Genomic DNA, 16,642 nt, shown 5'->3' with positions numbered 1-16,642 from the left:
TGCAACCTTTAGCGTGACGCCTTAGCATCGCTACATGTAAAATAGGACTATAAAGAATAAACCAAAATTAATAATTAATCCATAAGAATTTAGATAAATGTATAGCTTTTTTTTTTTCATTAAAGATGTGTCCTCGAATTTTCTTTATTATTAACACTTGTTAAGGTTTTAGAAATAAACTAATTGAATCAACAAATAGAAAGTAAACGGTGAAATAAATAATCATAGTTATGAAAATGTACGCTAGTATTCATTGCTATTATAGAATACTTAGTAAATATCTGGTGACAAAATTTGGTTTGAAACATAAAATGCTAGAAAGATATTGGGGATGTTTTTCTATCAATAACCCTTTAATTAAAAAAAAATAACAAGAAAAAGCAGTAGGCTACAGCCAACTTAGCGCTTAATAAAAAGCCTCAAGATTAAGTTAAAAGATTTTTAAAAAAAAGTTAACCCATTTATGGCTGGATAGTTAAGATCTTTATTAGATTTATATTATTATTAAGTAGGTATTTTCGCCGATATTATATGTTGGTATTTTATTGTTTTAATTTTAGCTGTAACTGTTTTTGTATTTTTAATTAGTATATTAATATATTATACATAACATTTTATAATTTTTATACATACATTTATTTTTTATTTTCTACCATTCTGGATAGTCACCCCCACCACGCAAGCAAGCTGATTAGTATATTTTTGATAACATAGATACGTTGGGGCATCTAAACTATCAATATCCGACACGCTCAAGTTTTTCAATGTGATGGTTTATTTTTACATTTTTGAAAACCTGTAGACGCTTCCCCCACCGCTGTAAGAGAAAACATTACCTAACCTTTAATTTTTCCTATCATCTATCTTCAAAATCCAAGAGGTTCTCACGACGCTCGAGCAAATCCCCATTTAGCTAATGGGTTCTACTACTATTAACCAATCGTCAGACAGGTGGAAATCAATGCCTTAGACCTTGTAAACACCTTATACAAATTTATACAAAATATACGTTTGGAAATTGAAACAAGCAATTAGAATTTTTATATTATTTTTTTTCTTTATTACCTTATTGCTATGATTTTGGCAGGTAAATTTGTAGCTACAATATAATCCATAAATTCGTGAACCAAGGTATAGTGCTAGTACTGTACTAATACAGGTAATATATTAAATTTCTTTTTAAAAAAGAAAATTAAAATTTTGTAAGTGGTAAGAAGCTTAAAAATAATACTGTAACAAGAACTCTGACGACATTGTTGACCAGTCCACCCGCGCGCCGGCTTACGGGTGGAGCGCGATTCAGGTAGCACCCTTTTGTCTATTATAGGTACACGCCTAATCCAATTAACAGCGGCGCCCGGCTGACCCATTTTCCCTTCCCAAGTGCCTTTCCATTTGAGCACAGAGAATTCTCTGCGGCTCTCGAGTATTCGGCACGTTCCTAGAGCCCCGTATGTATTAACTGGCGTAACAAGGACGCCAATGTTCTTGGAGCTTCGAGTGTTAAGTCGGTCTGATGACGCGACACTTTTAGAGGGCTACGGGAAGTTTCCAGGGCTGGACTTGGCAGGAATATACACAGGGAGACTGACCTGCGAGGGTAGCGATGTGAAGAAGGCGAGTGACTCCTTGGTGAGTGATAGTGGACGGCGAGAGGCGGACTTCGTACGCGAATACTGGTGCATCGGGGACCGAAGCACGTGTGTGCTATGGAAGAGTGATCAGTTCGAGGCAGTGTGCTGGGACAGAGGTGCGCGAAAAGAGACGAACAGTAGATTGAGCCACTGTCGAGTCGAACTCCAGAGGGGAGAATAATTTGTGGACTTAATAAAAGGATAATTAATTAGTAGCCTTACAGTTAAATCGTAATAACCTACAAATAGTGTCAATATTAGTTAATAAATAAAACTGTATGTCATTAATTGGTCTATTTTTTCCAGCTCTGTTTTTCTCTACTCGCGAAAAAATGTGTTATGTGTAATTGAAGTAATTTCAGATACGAAGTCACGCCACAACAAATTGCTCATTGTTGCAATAGAAACCTCAGTGGAACATAATATCTCCCAATAGCAATGAATTTACACCTTTCTCTTCCCTATCGATATTTATACTTCCCGCTATGTGCTGAGTTACCTTTTTTTTTCGTTCACGCTACTTTTTGTAACGCTCTGATAAAATCATCGAGTGTTGCTACCCTACTCTGTTAAATGTTGTATCACTAAATTTGAAAATAACACAGTTTAGTCGATTTTTAGGGATCTGAGTGCATAAATTTACGAACGTGATTGATTCTTTATGGGAACTAATTTAAATTTACATTGAACATTAGCTCATTAGAATACCGGAGAATACATTAGAATACATTAGAATACAGTGGTAATAAAATCTTTAAAAAAAATTTGGTTAAACCTATGAAAAGACCACTATTCTTGCTTCCACTTAAATGTTTCCCTCTTAAAATGGAACAAATCTCTGAAGTCTGACACCAGTGTATTTTTTTACGAAGTTCCAATTATCTTTATTATATACGAACAATGCCTCTCAAATAAACAAAGAGTTGTTTTAAACACAGAGAAATTGACACAATGTTAATAACCAATCTATTTTAGTGATTTTTTTTTAGTTCTGGTGAGTTTCTTTAGTGTCTTAATAACAGTCTTTATGTTAATCATAAAATAAACGTGTTTTTGAAAACCTATATACCATCATCAAACGAAAGAACAAAAACAAATGGATCAACTGAAACCTGATTTCATTATTTGAAGTACACTGCATTGACTGTTCACAATCAAATAATGCATTGATTCAAAGTTCGAAAAATAAAGTGGTTTTATATTACACGTTGCATGCATATAATTGATGGAAATGCCATATGAGCAAACTGAGCGTGTGGAAAAGAAATATTTGTATCCATTTGACATGTTAAATGTGGTTGCAAACTTTTTGATTATTTTTGTGCAATGTATATCAATTATTTTAAATAATATGGTTAATAAGACAGGGAACATATAAGGAAAAATCACGGTAATTGTCTAAAGTTAGATTATAGTAACCAAGTTTATATAGATCCGCGAATGTTGAGTCAGTGTGTCCATATTCTGGAAAATCAGGGTAAAATCAGAGACATTGAAACTAGTCAGGAAAAATTGGGTAATTTACTTGAAATACTGGAACATTCATGGAAATTCCTCAGTGCAGTAATTTAAGGGAAAATTGCCATGCTCCAATTTCCAATTTGCCATTACCCAGACTGAAAGCATTTTTTTTTATTTTTCATGTTATTCCATAACCATGCACACTTTAAAATGGCGTATGCGAGGTTCTATATTAAAAAAAGAGTGAAAAGACAATAAGGCCAGTTATGGAGATTGTGGAGTCTTGAATATTCTTTATTTCTTTCATGAATAGGCCAAACAGGTAAAACGACAGGAAATTTTAAACTTCGGTCATGGAAAGTAAGGAAAATGTCAGAGATTAGTACAGACATTCTGCACGATTAAAATTTTTTATCGTAATTTTACGAAGAACGTTGGTTACAAGTTATTCAGGGAACTTTGTGAATTTCCTACTACCTTTCTAAGTTTCCGGAAACTCAGGTCACTACTTTGAACAAGAATGCAAAAACATCCCATTATGCTGTCTATTAGAAAAATATTTAAAATCTAATTAAGTCTACAATGAGAGCACACTTCATGTGTCCATGTGTGTCTTGACCTTTGGTTAGAACAAAACATACAATTCGGAAGTCGAAGTACGCCGTAGTTTCTACGAGGATTCAGATAATTGAAATAACGAATAGTCGTTTATTTAAGTTAAACTATTTGATGAAAAGTCCGTAAAATTACTGTTATTCCTAAAGCTGGAGTCACAATGTCACGATGAACAAGACACGATAGGCTCTACACACTCAGCTAATGAAAGACAAGGTCGCCCTGACATCAACTCGACAAAACAAGCGCTCCGGCAAAAAGAAAAACGAAAACCTTACAGAAATAAACTTCACACATGTTAACCTAATTGGTAAAGCTTTTTGATGCAAAACGAAATTTCTTATTTTTACGTTTGGGTACATTTTCACATTTGAAAATTGACTTCAACCAGTTTATTTTTAATTTTTAGCATAGCTGACAACTCAATGTATTTCTATCCCTTATTAACATATCTATAGCTTGTTTCCTTGTATAAAAAAAAATCACACTTTGTGTAACAGACGACTAAATGCTATAATTATTGTCAGGCAGAATAAGTTTCACGAATATATATATATATATATATATATATATATATATAATTCGAATACCAGAGAGTATCTTAAATAAAGCTCTTGAATCCAAAACTTAATACCATTGGTCAAAAATAAAAGAATTTACAATAAATTAAAAATATCAAAAAAATTGTTGAAACATTCTACCCTTTAAATGGTTGTCAGAATAACTTACTTCAGAATCAATTGATATTGTACATTTGTTTTATTAGTTACATGTTAAAATAACAGAATCTTGGAGAATGGTAACAGGATAGGTATGTAGAAAACAATTTACATAGTAATTTTCAAAGGTTATCAGTACTCAATTTTTTTTAATTTACTCTTTAGTTTTATATTTTCCAACGAATATCAAATCGTTAGAATACTAAGGTTTTTGGTGGGATTTGAGGATTTGAGCATTTGACTGGTCTATCCATAGTTATAATGTTATGCGCTTCAGCTATGAACAGGAAATAAAATATTCCTACAAGGCCCACACTGTTTTTGGCACATTTTGTGGACACATCTGGTTTGGAATGATTTGCCGACGGCTACATTAGAATTGGTAGTGTTGATGTTGTCGTGGTGTTGTGAAATAGGGCTGTTTAACTCTGTCGTGCTGGAACGATGCACGACGTCTAATTGGATTTGTCGTGTCGTGTTTAAGCACGACGTGCACTCGTTCGTCTCGGCTCGAATCGGAACCAGCCATCGCGAAACAGAACATTTCAACGTCTGCACACTTGTTCAGCATTGCTCAGCCCGTTCTTACAGTCGCACACAGCCGCCAAACAGGTCGTCATACACGTGGAGTATTAGTGCATATTGGTGCACATGAGAAGTTCTTATGACGAAAAAGATATTATGATCATGGTTTCGTGTGATGGATTCATTTAAAGGTTTCACCAAGATTTTTGGTTTCATAACATAAAACTGATGAGAAAGTAGCACGGTGAATTCACCATCTGTTTCCAGATTTGCTTCAGGATTAGAAAAAAAAATTTTCTTCAGATTTTATAATAAGTGATAAATGTTTTGATCTAGTACAAAGCATACAATTGCGTATAAAAAATATAACACACATTTAAAAAAAGGCGATAGCACTTGAAGAACTTTTATAAACGTTGAAGAACTTAAAGAATGTTTGCTCATGAGTAGTTAAGCTCATGTATATTTGTGTTGACAAACTAAGGTCTGTTGAACTATATATATATATATATATATATATATATATATATATATATATATATATATTTATTGTAAGGGTTCACCATTATGACCAGAATTATTGGGTAAAACATGCAAAAATATTCATAAAAAACCGTATATGTACTCTCAAAAATTACAATTACCAACAATGTAGATTTGTAGACTGATCTGATATTAGGATTTAGTTGCTCGTGGACCAATGCTGAAGCGTACCGATAGCAAAATTTCCAGAAGAGCCGAGCCGTTATGATCAAGCGCGTGGCCTTCCATTTGAGAGCATGCATTCATATGGTGGCCGACTGGTCCGAGCCGAGCCGAACCGAGCCGTTATGATCAAGCGCGCGGCCTTCCATTTGAGAGCATGCATTCATATGGTGGCCGACTGGTCCGAGCCGAGCCGAGCCGAACCGAACCGTTATGATCAAGCGCGTGGCCTTCCATTTGAGAGCATGCATTCATATGGTGGCCGACTGGTCCGAGCCGAGCCGAACCGAGCCGTTATGATCAAGCGCGTGGCCTTCCATTTGAGAGCATGCATTCATATGGTGGCCGACTGGTCCGAGCCGAGCCGAACCGAGCCGTTATGATCAAGCGCGTGGCCTTCCATTTGAGAGCATGCATTCATATGGTGGCCGACTGGTCCGAGCCGAGCCGAACCGAGCCGTTATGATCAAGCGCGTGGCCTTCCATTTGAGAGCATGCATTCATATGGTGGCCGACTGGTCCGAGCCGAGCCGAACCGAGCTGTTATGATCAAGCGCGCGGCCTTCCATATGAGAGCATGCATTCATATGGTGGCCGACTGGTCCGAGCCGAGCCGAACCGAACCGTTATGATCAAGCGCGTGGCCTTCCATTTGAGAGCATGCATTCATATGGTGGCCGACTGGTTCGAGCCGAGCCGAACCGAGCAGTTATGATCAAGCGCGCGGCCTTCCATTTGAGAGCATGCATTCATATGGTGGCCGACTGGTCCGAGCCGAGCCGAACCGAGCCGTTATGATCAAGCGCGCGGCCTTCCATTTGAGAGCATGCATTCATATGGTGGCCGACTGGTCCGAGCCGAGCCGAACCGAGCCGTTATGATCAAGCGCGTGGCCTTCCATTTGAGAGCATGCATTCATATGGTGGCCGTCTGGTCCGAGCCGAGCCGAACCGAGCCATTATGATCAAGCGCGTGGCCTTCAATTTGAGAGCATGCATTAATATGGTGGCCGACTGGTCCGAGCCGAGCCGAACCGAGCCGTTATGATCAAGCGCGCGGCCTTCCATTTGAGAGCATGCGTTCATATGGTGGCCGACTGGTCCGAGCCGAGCCGAGCTGAACCGAGCAGTTATGATCAAGTGCGCGTCCTTCCATTTGAGAGCATGCATTTATATGGTAGCTGACTGGTCCGAGCCGAGCCGTTTCGATCATGTGCGCAGCCTTCCATTTGAAAGCATGCATTCATGTGGTGGCCGACTGGTCCGAACCAGCTGAACCGAGCCGAGCCGAGCCGAGCCGAACTGATCCTAGCCGTTCCGATCAAGTGTGCGGCCTTCCATATGAAATCATGCAATCATGTGGTGGCCGTCTGGTCCGAGCCGAGCCGAGCAGAACGAGAGCACGTCCTGCTGCAGTGGCCGGACAGCGTGTGAGAGGACACGGTGACTGCGTGTCGCAGGGTCGCGGGGGCTGCGGCTGCTGGAGATGCGGGTGCCCCGGCACGGCGACCTGCGCGAGTCGGCGGTGCTGGGCTGCAACTTCGACCTGGAGGGCGCGCGCCTCTACTCCGTCAAGTGGTACAAGGACGACTTCGAGTTCTTCCGCTACATGCCGGACGGCGCGCCGCACGCGCAGGCGCTGCCCGTGCCCGCCGTCACCGTCGACGTGAGTGCTCCAACCCCTCCTCCAACACCCGTGTTACTTATTAGTAGGGACACCTGTGTTTCGCGAATACATTTCGTGTCAAGGTATTTCACAAAACACTGTAGCTTTTTCTAAGAGTCATGGTTATTAGTAGAGACCTGAAAAATTCGCTGATTCATTTCGTGAAATGCTACAGGTCAAATAATTATATCTTAGTGCTGCTCCTGCCATTGGTTCACTGTTAATCTGGAGTAATGAGGGCCAATTAGGCCGCCGCCCCCCAGTCGAGACGACTCACAAGTCAACAGCCAATGAACAGTTGGCATTTTCCCGAGTGTGTAGAGGATAGTGGAGTCTATCCTGGAGGTCATTGAACCCGCGAATTTTTCCAGTCTCGACTTATTAGTAGAGACCGGAAAAATTCGCGTATTAATTTCGTGATAGGCTGAAATTCAAACATGTGTACAATTCTGCTGGTTATGCTATTGGCTCGCAGTTAAACTGGAGCTCTCTGGACCAATGAGAGACTATCGACCAATGAAGCGTCGAATCACAAGCTACCCAGTGGAGACACCTCACAATTTAGTACCCAATGAACACGCGTGTTTACTTGAGAAATGCAGAGGATAGTGGAGTTTATCCTAGAAGTCATTGAATATGCGAATTTTTCCGGTCCCGACTTATTAGTAGAGACCTGAAAAATTTGCGGATTCATTTCGTGAAATGCTACAGATCAAATAATTATACCTTAGTGCTGCTCCTGCCATTGGTTCACTGTTAATCTGGAGTAATGAGGGCTAATTAGGGACCCTCACTCATAGAAGCGTCGAATCACAAGGCCCCCCCAGTCGAGACGACTCACAAGTCAACAGTCAATGAACAGTTGGCATTTGCCCGAGTGTGTAGAGGATAGTGGAGTCCATCCGTGGATGTCATTGAGCCCGCGAATTTTTTCCAGTCTCTACTTATTGGGCCTAGAAGTACATCAATCATTAGCATTTCATTATTGAACGAGAGATAATAATTTGGAATAGTAAGAATGCGGGTGTGATCTCAATGGAAAAATTATATCTTCTTCCGCGTTCTGTAAGCTCGCAACCGTTCGCTGGAACATTTTGGCGCATCTTCTGGCTGTTTATTCCCACGCTGCCTTTGATACTTCCTTTTTATCTGCTTCTCCCCTTTATTTATTTTTAGGCATGTCATTAAATAACAATCTCCTGCTGAATAAAATGAAAGTACAAAAAAAATATTCAAATCGAACATCAATTACACTTATAGAGTCTATCTCACATGTATGTAGTCCTTTCGACATTTCGAGTGACAGTATTCACATACCGAAAATAAATTACACTTATAAAGCTTATTTCTTATGGCTATACTTTTTTTCTACATTTTAAATCACACTCTTCACTAATAAATAACCTTTTTACTTAATAATAAATAAATTCTAGATACTTTAAATAAAATAAATTAAATATGGTAGCGTCAATCGTTAGCCGATATAAAATTCTACGTTTTTTTACTCCGATCTCAATTAAACTTTGCACACTCAACCTCCGAGAACACTAGAAAGGTGACTGTCCGTTTGAGATTACGAGCAAACTTCTTTCTTGATGAAATTTCGCCATTGCAATGCTGACGCGAGAGGGTTTTGCTTTGAGACTGCTGAGTGCATCAGCTTGCTGACAGTAAAAATTTTGTTCAGTCTCAACTTGAAAGACGAAAACCAGCCTCGGAAGGCAGATATATATATATATATATATATATATATATATATATATAAATAAAAATAGAAAAATAGAAAATATTCCAAAAGCAGTAAGCAGAAAGAAGAAATGCCATCAGCATTTTATTTTCGGGGTGAATCTGCAGAGCTTATTTCACTTATTTGTTTGATTTATTGACAAAGAAAATGTAAAATTATGTTATATATTTTTTGGATTACGTCCATAAATAATATCCCTGTCAAAAAATTTAATATTTTAAACTTAAGTAGTTTTAGATAGCATTCACGAATACTGCTTTGTTTTTTTTTCCTCTCTTGAAGCACTGCCCATGTTGAAAGAATGGCTCTTTCCTCAATTAGTAGAAGGTGAACTTGTAAACTTTATTTGGCAACAGGATGGAGCCCCTCCCCATTGGAATCTCTCTGAGAGTGGTTGAACGTCAAAGTTCCTGACCGTTGGATTGGTCGTAATGTTTAAGGAAACAGAGCTGTTTATCGCTGACTTCCCGTTTACCTGATTTTCTTTGGGGCCTTATAAATACCGTGTCTATATTCCGCCGCTACCTAATAATTTTCCAGAGTTCAGACACAGATTACTACAAACTTATTAACACAAGTAAGAAAAAGATTTGAACTGTTAGATTGGATGTGTGCCGTTTAACTAAAGGTGCACATTTTAAACATTTGTGTGTAAAAACTAGGTTAATTCACATTCAATTTTATTTATGACTGTTAGTAGTATGTAATAGGGGCTCCGGGGACAGGCTTTCGCAGGAGGAGCCAGAGGAGCTGACCGCCATCATGGATTGTGACGTTAGGGCGGCCATCTTGGATGGATGTGACCTTGACCTCTGACCTTGACCTTGAATTTGACCTTCAAAATTTGCCCAAAATTCCTCAAAATTTGCCAAAATTTACATTTTTTGGAAAAAAATCCTGCCAAAAAATATCAAAAATTATGATAAATTAAAAATTTCTCTTTTCGAGGGAATAATTCCCATTTCAAAGGGAAAATTTCCCGTTTTTAGTCCTTAAAAATCCCAGCGGCTAGAAATGCCCATATAGAGGCTAAAGCATCCATTTCTACAGCTTCCGATAAGCCTCTGAAGTCATCATGGAATATGTCATCTTGGATTATGACGTCACCGTTGCAATTTCCGTTACGTCCGCCATCTTTAAAATATTTATTTATTATCCGATTATAATGAAAAAAATCCAAAATTCATTAAATAAATTTGTAATCTATATACTGATTGATTAGATCGATTCCCGTCCTTGGTTCGAAATCAGTAAGAGCAAAAAATAAAAAAAACAACAGATCCTTCCTCCACAGAAGCCACCTACAGACTGATCTACCGCCACCAATACCAAGGTATATATATCGTCAGCTGATATGACGTCATGTACGCCATCTTGCCTTCATCCGCGGGAGACCACCATCTTGTTTTCGTCTGCGAGAGTGTGCTGATACCATGTTAGTATAATTTTCTGGTCACCATATCTTTGTCCTAATCTTTAGGCATCAAACTTTGACCTTGACCTTGAACTTTGACCTTGACCTTGAACTTTGACCTTGACCTTGAAATTTGACCTTGACTATGAAATTTGACTTTGACCTTGACGACCATCATGGATCCGATATTTTATGTTTAGTACATGCTACCAGGAGCTACCGCCTGCTAGTGGTCATTGCCACCATCTTGTGTGTGTACTCGTCTTACCATCATGCTAGTTTTATTCTAACCCGCTACACTGCAGTAATCATTTATTATTACTGAGGTGTTCGCCATCTTGAAATTTGGACGCCATCTTGAAACCATGTAATTATTTAGTTAGAAATGCGGGAAAAATTCCAAAATACACCGAAAAAATCAATTATTAATTTACAAATTGATTATATCAATTCCTGTTCTTGGTTCGGTTCTTGACCACTGACAAGTGCAACTAAATATTAAATAAATTTTAGATTCTGTTTTCCATTACCTTTCGCGGAGTTTATTAATCACTCACTCTACGAAAAACAACTCAAGTCAATATACCTGACCAACGAATTAAATACAGTACCGCTATGCCTTACATGAATAACCTATAAATCGTTCATGTATAAAGCCACACATACAGGCCAAGTGTCTTCGGACCATGAGACCGAGTCATGACGATAAAAGACACATAGGCTAGTCATTTAAGGACCGCAAGACCTTCTTTGTCTTTAGTTTATTACAGTCAATTAGAACATCGTGAAAATTTTTTTAATACTAAAGGATCAAGTGACCTTAAAAAATATTTTAGTAAAACCAAGAGGTTTAGAACTACTAAATATTCAGACACTACAGATTTTACTACACGCAATCAACAAAAAGGAAACACCATCAACAAAAAGGAAGCATATTTTGGAAACACCATCAACAAAAAGGCAGCACATTTGGAAGCACAATCAAAAAAGGCAGCACATTTTGAAGCACCATCAAAAAAAAGGAAGCACATTTTGGAAGCTCAATCAAAAAAGGCAGCACATTTGGAAGCACCATCAAAAAACGGCCGCACATTTGGAAGCACCATCAACAAAAAGGCCGCATATTTGGAAGCACGAGTTGCGAGAACTTAGTCTTAGAAATCAGAATACAAGAAATAAAAACATTAAATTTTTTCTTTCAATATTTAATTTATTTCTCAACATTATACAAATGCAAGTAAAACAAGCCATTATTGTAGGTAATAAATTACAAAAAATACAAAAATGGATTCTGGCTTGGACTAGAACTCTATTCTTGGTCAACAATGAGAAGTTCACAAACTAGCAGAATCAATTTTTGTATTTATTGTAATTTATTTATTTCAAATTTTTAATTTTTTTTTTGTAAAATTTATGTTATCAAAGAAAATGTGTGGTGGTTTTCTCCGTGTGCTCCCGATTATCCATGTCAATATTATGATGGTTTTCTCCGTGTGCTCCTGAATATTCTTGTCAATATTTTGATGTTTTTTTTCGGTGTGCTTGCGATCATTCCTGTGGTTTCTCCAAGTGCTTCTGGTGCTTCCAAATGTGTTGACTTTTTTGATTGTGCTTTCAAATGTGCTGCCTTATTGTTGATGGTGCTTCGTAAAGTGCTGCCTTTTTTTATTGTGCTTCCAAAATGTGCTTCCTTTTTGTTGATGGTGCTTCAAAATGTGCTACCTTTTTTGATTGTGCTTCCAAATGTGCTGCTTTTTGTTGATGGTGCTTCCAAATGTGCTGCCTTTTTTGATTGTTCTTTCAAATGTGCTGCCTTTTTGTTGATGGTGCTTCCAAATGTGCTGCCTTTTTGTTGATGGTGCTTACAATTGTGCTGTCTTTTTTGATTGTGCTTCCAAAATGTGCTTCCTTTTTTGTTGATGGTGCTTCCAAATGTGCTGCCTTTTTTGATTGAGCTTCCAAATGTGCTGCCTTTTTGTGATGGTGCTTCCAAATGTGCTGACTTTTTTGATTGTGCTTCCAAATGTGCTGCCTTTTTGTTGATGGTGCTTCGTAATGTGCTGCCTATTTTGATTGTGCTTCCAAAATGTGCTTCCTTTTTGTTGATGGTGCTTACAATTGTGCTGTATTTTTTGATTGTGCTTCTAAAATGTGCTTCATTTTTGTTGATGGTGCTTCAAAATGTGCTGCCTTTTTGTTGATGGTGCTTCCAAATGTGCTGCCTTTTTGTTGATGGTGTTTCCAAAATATGCTTCCTTTTTGTTGATGGTGTTTCCTTTTTGTTGATTGCGTGTAGTAAAATCTGTAGTGTCTGAATATTTAGTAGTTCTAAACCTCTTGGTTTTACTAAAATATTTTTTAAGGTCACTTGGTCCTTTAGTATTAAAAAAAAATTTCACGATGTTCTAATTGACTGTAATAAACTAAAGACAAAGAAGGTCATGCGGTCCTGAAATGACTAGCCTATATGTCTTTTATCGTCATGACTCGGTCTCATGGTCCGGAGACACTTGGCCTGTATGTGTGGCTTTGTACACGAACGATTTATAGGTTATTCATGTAAGGCATAGCGGTACTGTATTTAATTCGTTGGTCAGGTATATTGACTTGAGTTGTTTTTCGTAGAGTGAGTGATTAATAAACTCCGCGAAAGGTAATAGAAAACAGAATCTAAAATTTATTTAATATTTAGTTGCACCTGTCACTGGTCAAGAACCGAACAAAGAACAGGAATTGATATAATCAATTTGTAAATTAATAATTGATTTTTTTCTGTATTTTGGAATTTTTCCCGCATTTCTAACTAAATAATTACATGGTTTCAAGATAGCGTCCAAATTACAATATGGCGAACACCTTGGTAATAATAAGTGATTACTGCACTGTAGTGGGTTAGAATAAAACTAGCATGATGGTAAGACGAGTACACACACACAAGATGGTGGCAATGACCACTAGCAGGTGGTAGCTCCTGGTAGCATGTACTAAACATAAAATATAGGATCCATGATGGTCGTCAAGATCAAAATCAAATTTCAAGGTCAAGGTCAAATTTCTAGGTCAAGTTCATATTTCAATGTCAAGGTCAAATTTCAAGGTCAAGGTCAAAGTTCAAGGTCAAGGTCAAAGTTTGATGCCAACAGATTAGGACAAAGATATGGTGATCAGAAAATTATACTAACATGTTATCAGCACACTCTCGCAGACGAAAACAAGATGGTGGTCTCCCGCGGATGAAGGCAAGATGGCGGACATGACGTCATATCAGGTGACGATATATATACCTTGGTATTGGTGGCGGTAGATCAGTCTGTAGGTGGCTTCTGTGGAGGAAGGATCTGTTGTGTTTTTATTTTTTGCTCTTACTGGTTTTGAACCAAGGATGGGAATCGATCTAATCAATCAGTATATAGATTACAAATTTATTTAATGAATTTTGGATTTTTTTCATTATAATCGGATAGTAAATAAATATTTTAAAGATGGCGGACGTAACGGAAATTGCAACGGTGACGTCATAATCCAAGATGACATATTCCATGATGACGTCAGAGGCTTATCGGATACTGTAGAAATGGATGCTTTAGCCTCTATATGGGCCTTTCTAGCCGCTGGAATTTTTAAGGAATAGAAATAGGACATTTTCCCTCGAAAAAAGAATTTTTCCCTCGAAAAGGGTATTTTTACCTCAAAAAGAGAATTTTTTAATTTATCAAAATTTTTGAATTTTTTTAGCAGGATTTTTTTTCCAATAAAATGTAATTTTTGTAAATTTTGAGGAATTTTGAGGAATTTTGGGCAATTTTGACAAGTTTTGAAGGTCAAATTCAAGGTCAAGGTCAAAGGTCAAGGTCACACCGATCCAAAATTGCTGCCCTGACGTCACAATCCAAGATGGCGGTCAGTTGCTCTGGCTCCTCCTGCGAAAGCCTGTCCCCGGAGCCCCTATTACATACTACTACTGTTGTAAATAAGTTTAAATTAAACTTGGGCATTATCTTATGGACAACGTGTGTTACGTCAGGAACAAGTTGGAATCCAAAAGAGGGAAAGGGGGCTGATGTTGCCCGGGACTGCGGTTGTTTCCTCAGCTGGGGGCGTCCAACATGACCTCCATCACGCTGACCCAGCTTCAGTTCCGCAGCTCCGGGGTGTACCGCTGCGAGGTGTCGACTGAGGCGCCCAACTTCGAGACTGTGGTGGGCAGCGGCAACATGAGCGTCATAGGTGAGTCGTCTCTCTCTCTCTCCCTCTCTCTCTCTCTCCCTCCCTCTCTCTCTCTCTCTCTCTCTCTCTCTCTCTCCAAACTGTCGTGGCCGAGAAGCCTAAGATGTCCATCAAGTTCAAGCAAAAACAAATTGACAAAGATATATTTGGGGTTAAAACATTCGTTTTCAAATGTTACAGGTTAATATTTAAGTAATGCCATAGAAGTACAACTTCTAAGTGTGCGGAAACTTTACAGTATTAACTTTTTAATGAATTTAAACAAGATGGAGCAGTATTTCAATAAATACATTGTTGCAAATCAACTCAAGGACGAGATCTATCGGTCTGCAAATTTATTTAGAATAATTATTTAATGAGACCTTGTAAGATACCTAAAAAAAGCGCTTTAGAGAAACAACAACATATTAAAAATATCTTTGACGCCATGCTCGTCCGAACACAGTTTTCCTGGCTAATAAAATGTAGATACATTTAAAGTTGCTATTATATTTTCTTATGTCTGTTGAAGTTTACAAAAGGTATTTCAGGATGAGAAGCCTAAGATGTACACCAAGTTCTGTCCCTGCCCGAACACGCCCGAATATTTACCTTCGGCCAACCTCGGGATTTGTTTTATTTTTGTGCAGGAAAAATGAATTCAAAAAATATTAAAAGTGGTCGGTTAGGTTAGCTACATTAAAACACTTCAAAACACTATGGACGGTTAGTTAGGTTAGTATAGCTACATTAAAATAAACAGAGAAATATAAATACATGTAAATAGACCCGAGGTTGGCCGAAGGTTAATATTCGGGCGTGTTTGGGCAGGGACAGAACTTGATGTACATCTTAGGCTTCCCGTCGCGTCGTGGCCAGTTGCGCCGTTGAAGCCCTCATGAGGGCATGTCCCGTTACAGCTCATCCCTACTGATGATAATTATAAATGCACAAGTGTGAAGTAGCTTGGTTTCTGGGTTGTAGCCGCGTCCTTGGTGAATAATTCACCGACGTTTCGGCGTGCATGGTGTCAATAGTTATAAATATTTTATTGACATATATGAGTAGAAGGATTATCATTTCGATAGTATCTTTAAAAGCACCCCACGCTTTTTTAAAATAAAATACATTTTTTCTTATATACACTATTAATAATTTATATTTATTAAAAATTTTTACACTATTCTTAATTAAAATTTATTAAAATTTATTTTCTATTTTTTAGTTTGGTTTTCTATATAAAGCGTGTTTTTTAGTTTTTTTAAAACTATTATTTATTCCTAATGAGGAGATTTGAAACACGTCCCTTGATGTTACTAAGCGTTCCTCTACCATTATGCTACTACGCCAGTTGGGACTTCAAAAATAAAATATGTAATAAATCAATATAATGCCATTTGTCTTACGTATTATAAAATTTGAGATTACATTATAATATGACTTTTTTTAGTTTACCATTTATATTCCACGGTAGTTTCACTATCATAATCTTTTATTTGGCACACCATTGCGTTTGGTATGAACCCTAATGTTTACGATAGCGACAACATACGGGTTTCTATTGCTACACCTAGATTCACCAGTTTTGTGTCACATTTTCGTTTCTCAACTTCCGTTCCATTTTGACAAAATCATTCCTACCAAAGGTCGTTTACCGATAGCTAAGGTTTTTACACATCAATAACTTTTAATTCAAATGTTTAATTTACTCAGGTTCAGATAAGAAGATGGTTCACGCGGCCATAAATCTATTATGTACTAAGGTTTAGTACGCTTCGAATATTAACCATAAAAAAAATTTTTACACCTCGACGTAGAAACTTTTAGTAACGAACGAGTTTATTAGGTTTAATAGGGAGGAAAAATAAGTGTAAAATGTGGTATAAGCTATGCAAAAAAATATCCAATGTGAGAACATAACGAAAAGCCTGGTAAAGTAAAGTTATAAAAG

The 16,642-nt window shown here is 37.8% G+C and overlaps 1 protein-coding gene across 1 annotated transcript in view; it reads left to right on the top strand.

Annotated features, from left to right (window-relative positions):
* Positions 1 to 16,642, top strand: part of LOC134536504 (uncharacterized) — a 225,934-nt gene that overhangs the window by 129,757 nt on the left and 79,535 nt on the right. The window contains exons 2-3 of the mRNA XM_063376226.1: positions 7,119 to 7,324; positions 14,577 to 14,712. Of these exons, the coding sequence (XP_063232296.1) occupies positions 7,119 to 7,324; positions 14,577 to 14,712 (342 nt within the window). The remainder of the gene's footprint in view (positions 1 to 7,118; positions 7,325 to 14,576; positions 14,713 to 16,642) is intronic.

This window comes from Bacillus rossius, chromosome 11 (assembly GCF_032445375.1).
Source record: "Bacillus rossius redtenbacheri isolate Brsri chromosome 11, Brsri_v3, whole genome shotgun sequence".
In the NCBI taxonomy this organism is placed as follows: domain Eukaryota; kingdom Metazoa; phylum Arthropoda; class Insecta; order Phasmatodea; family Bacillidae; genus Bacillus; species Bacillus rossius.
This window is presented reverse-complemented; position numbering and strand designations above follow the sequence as displayed.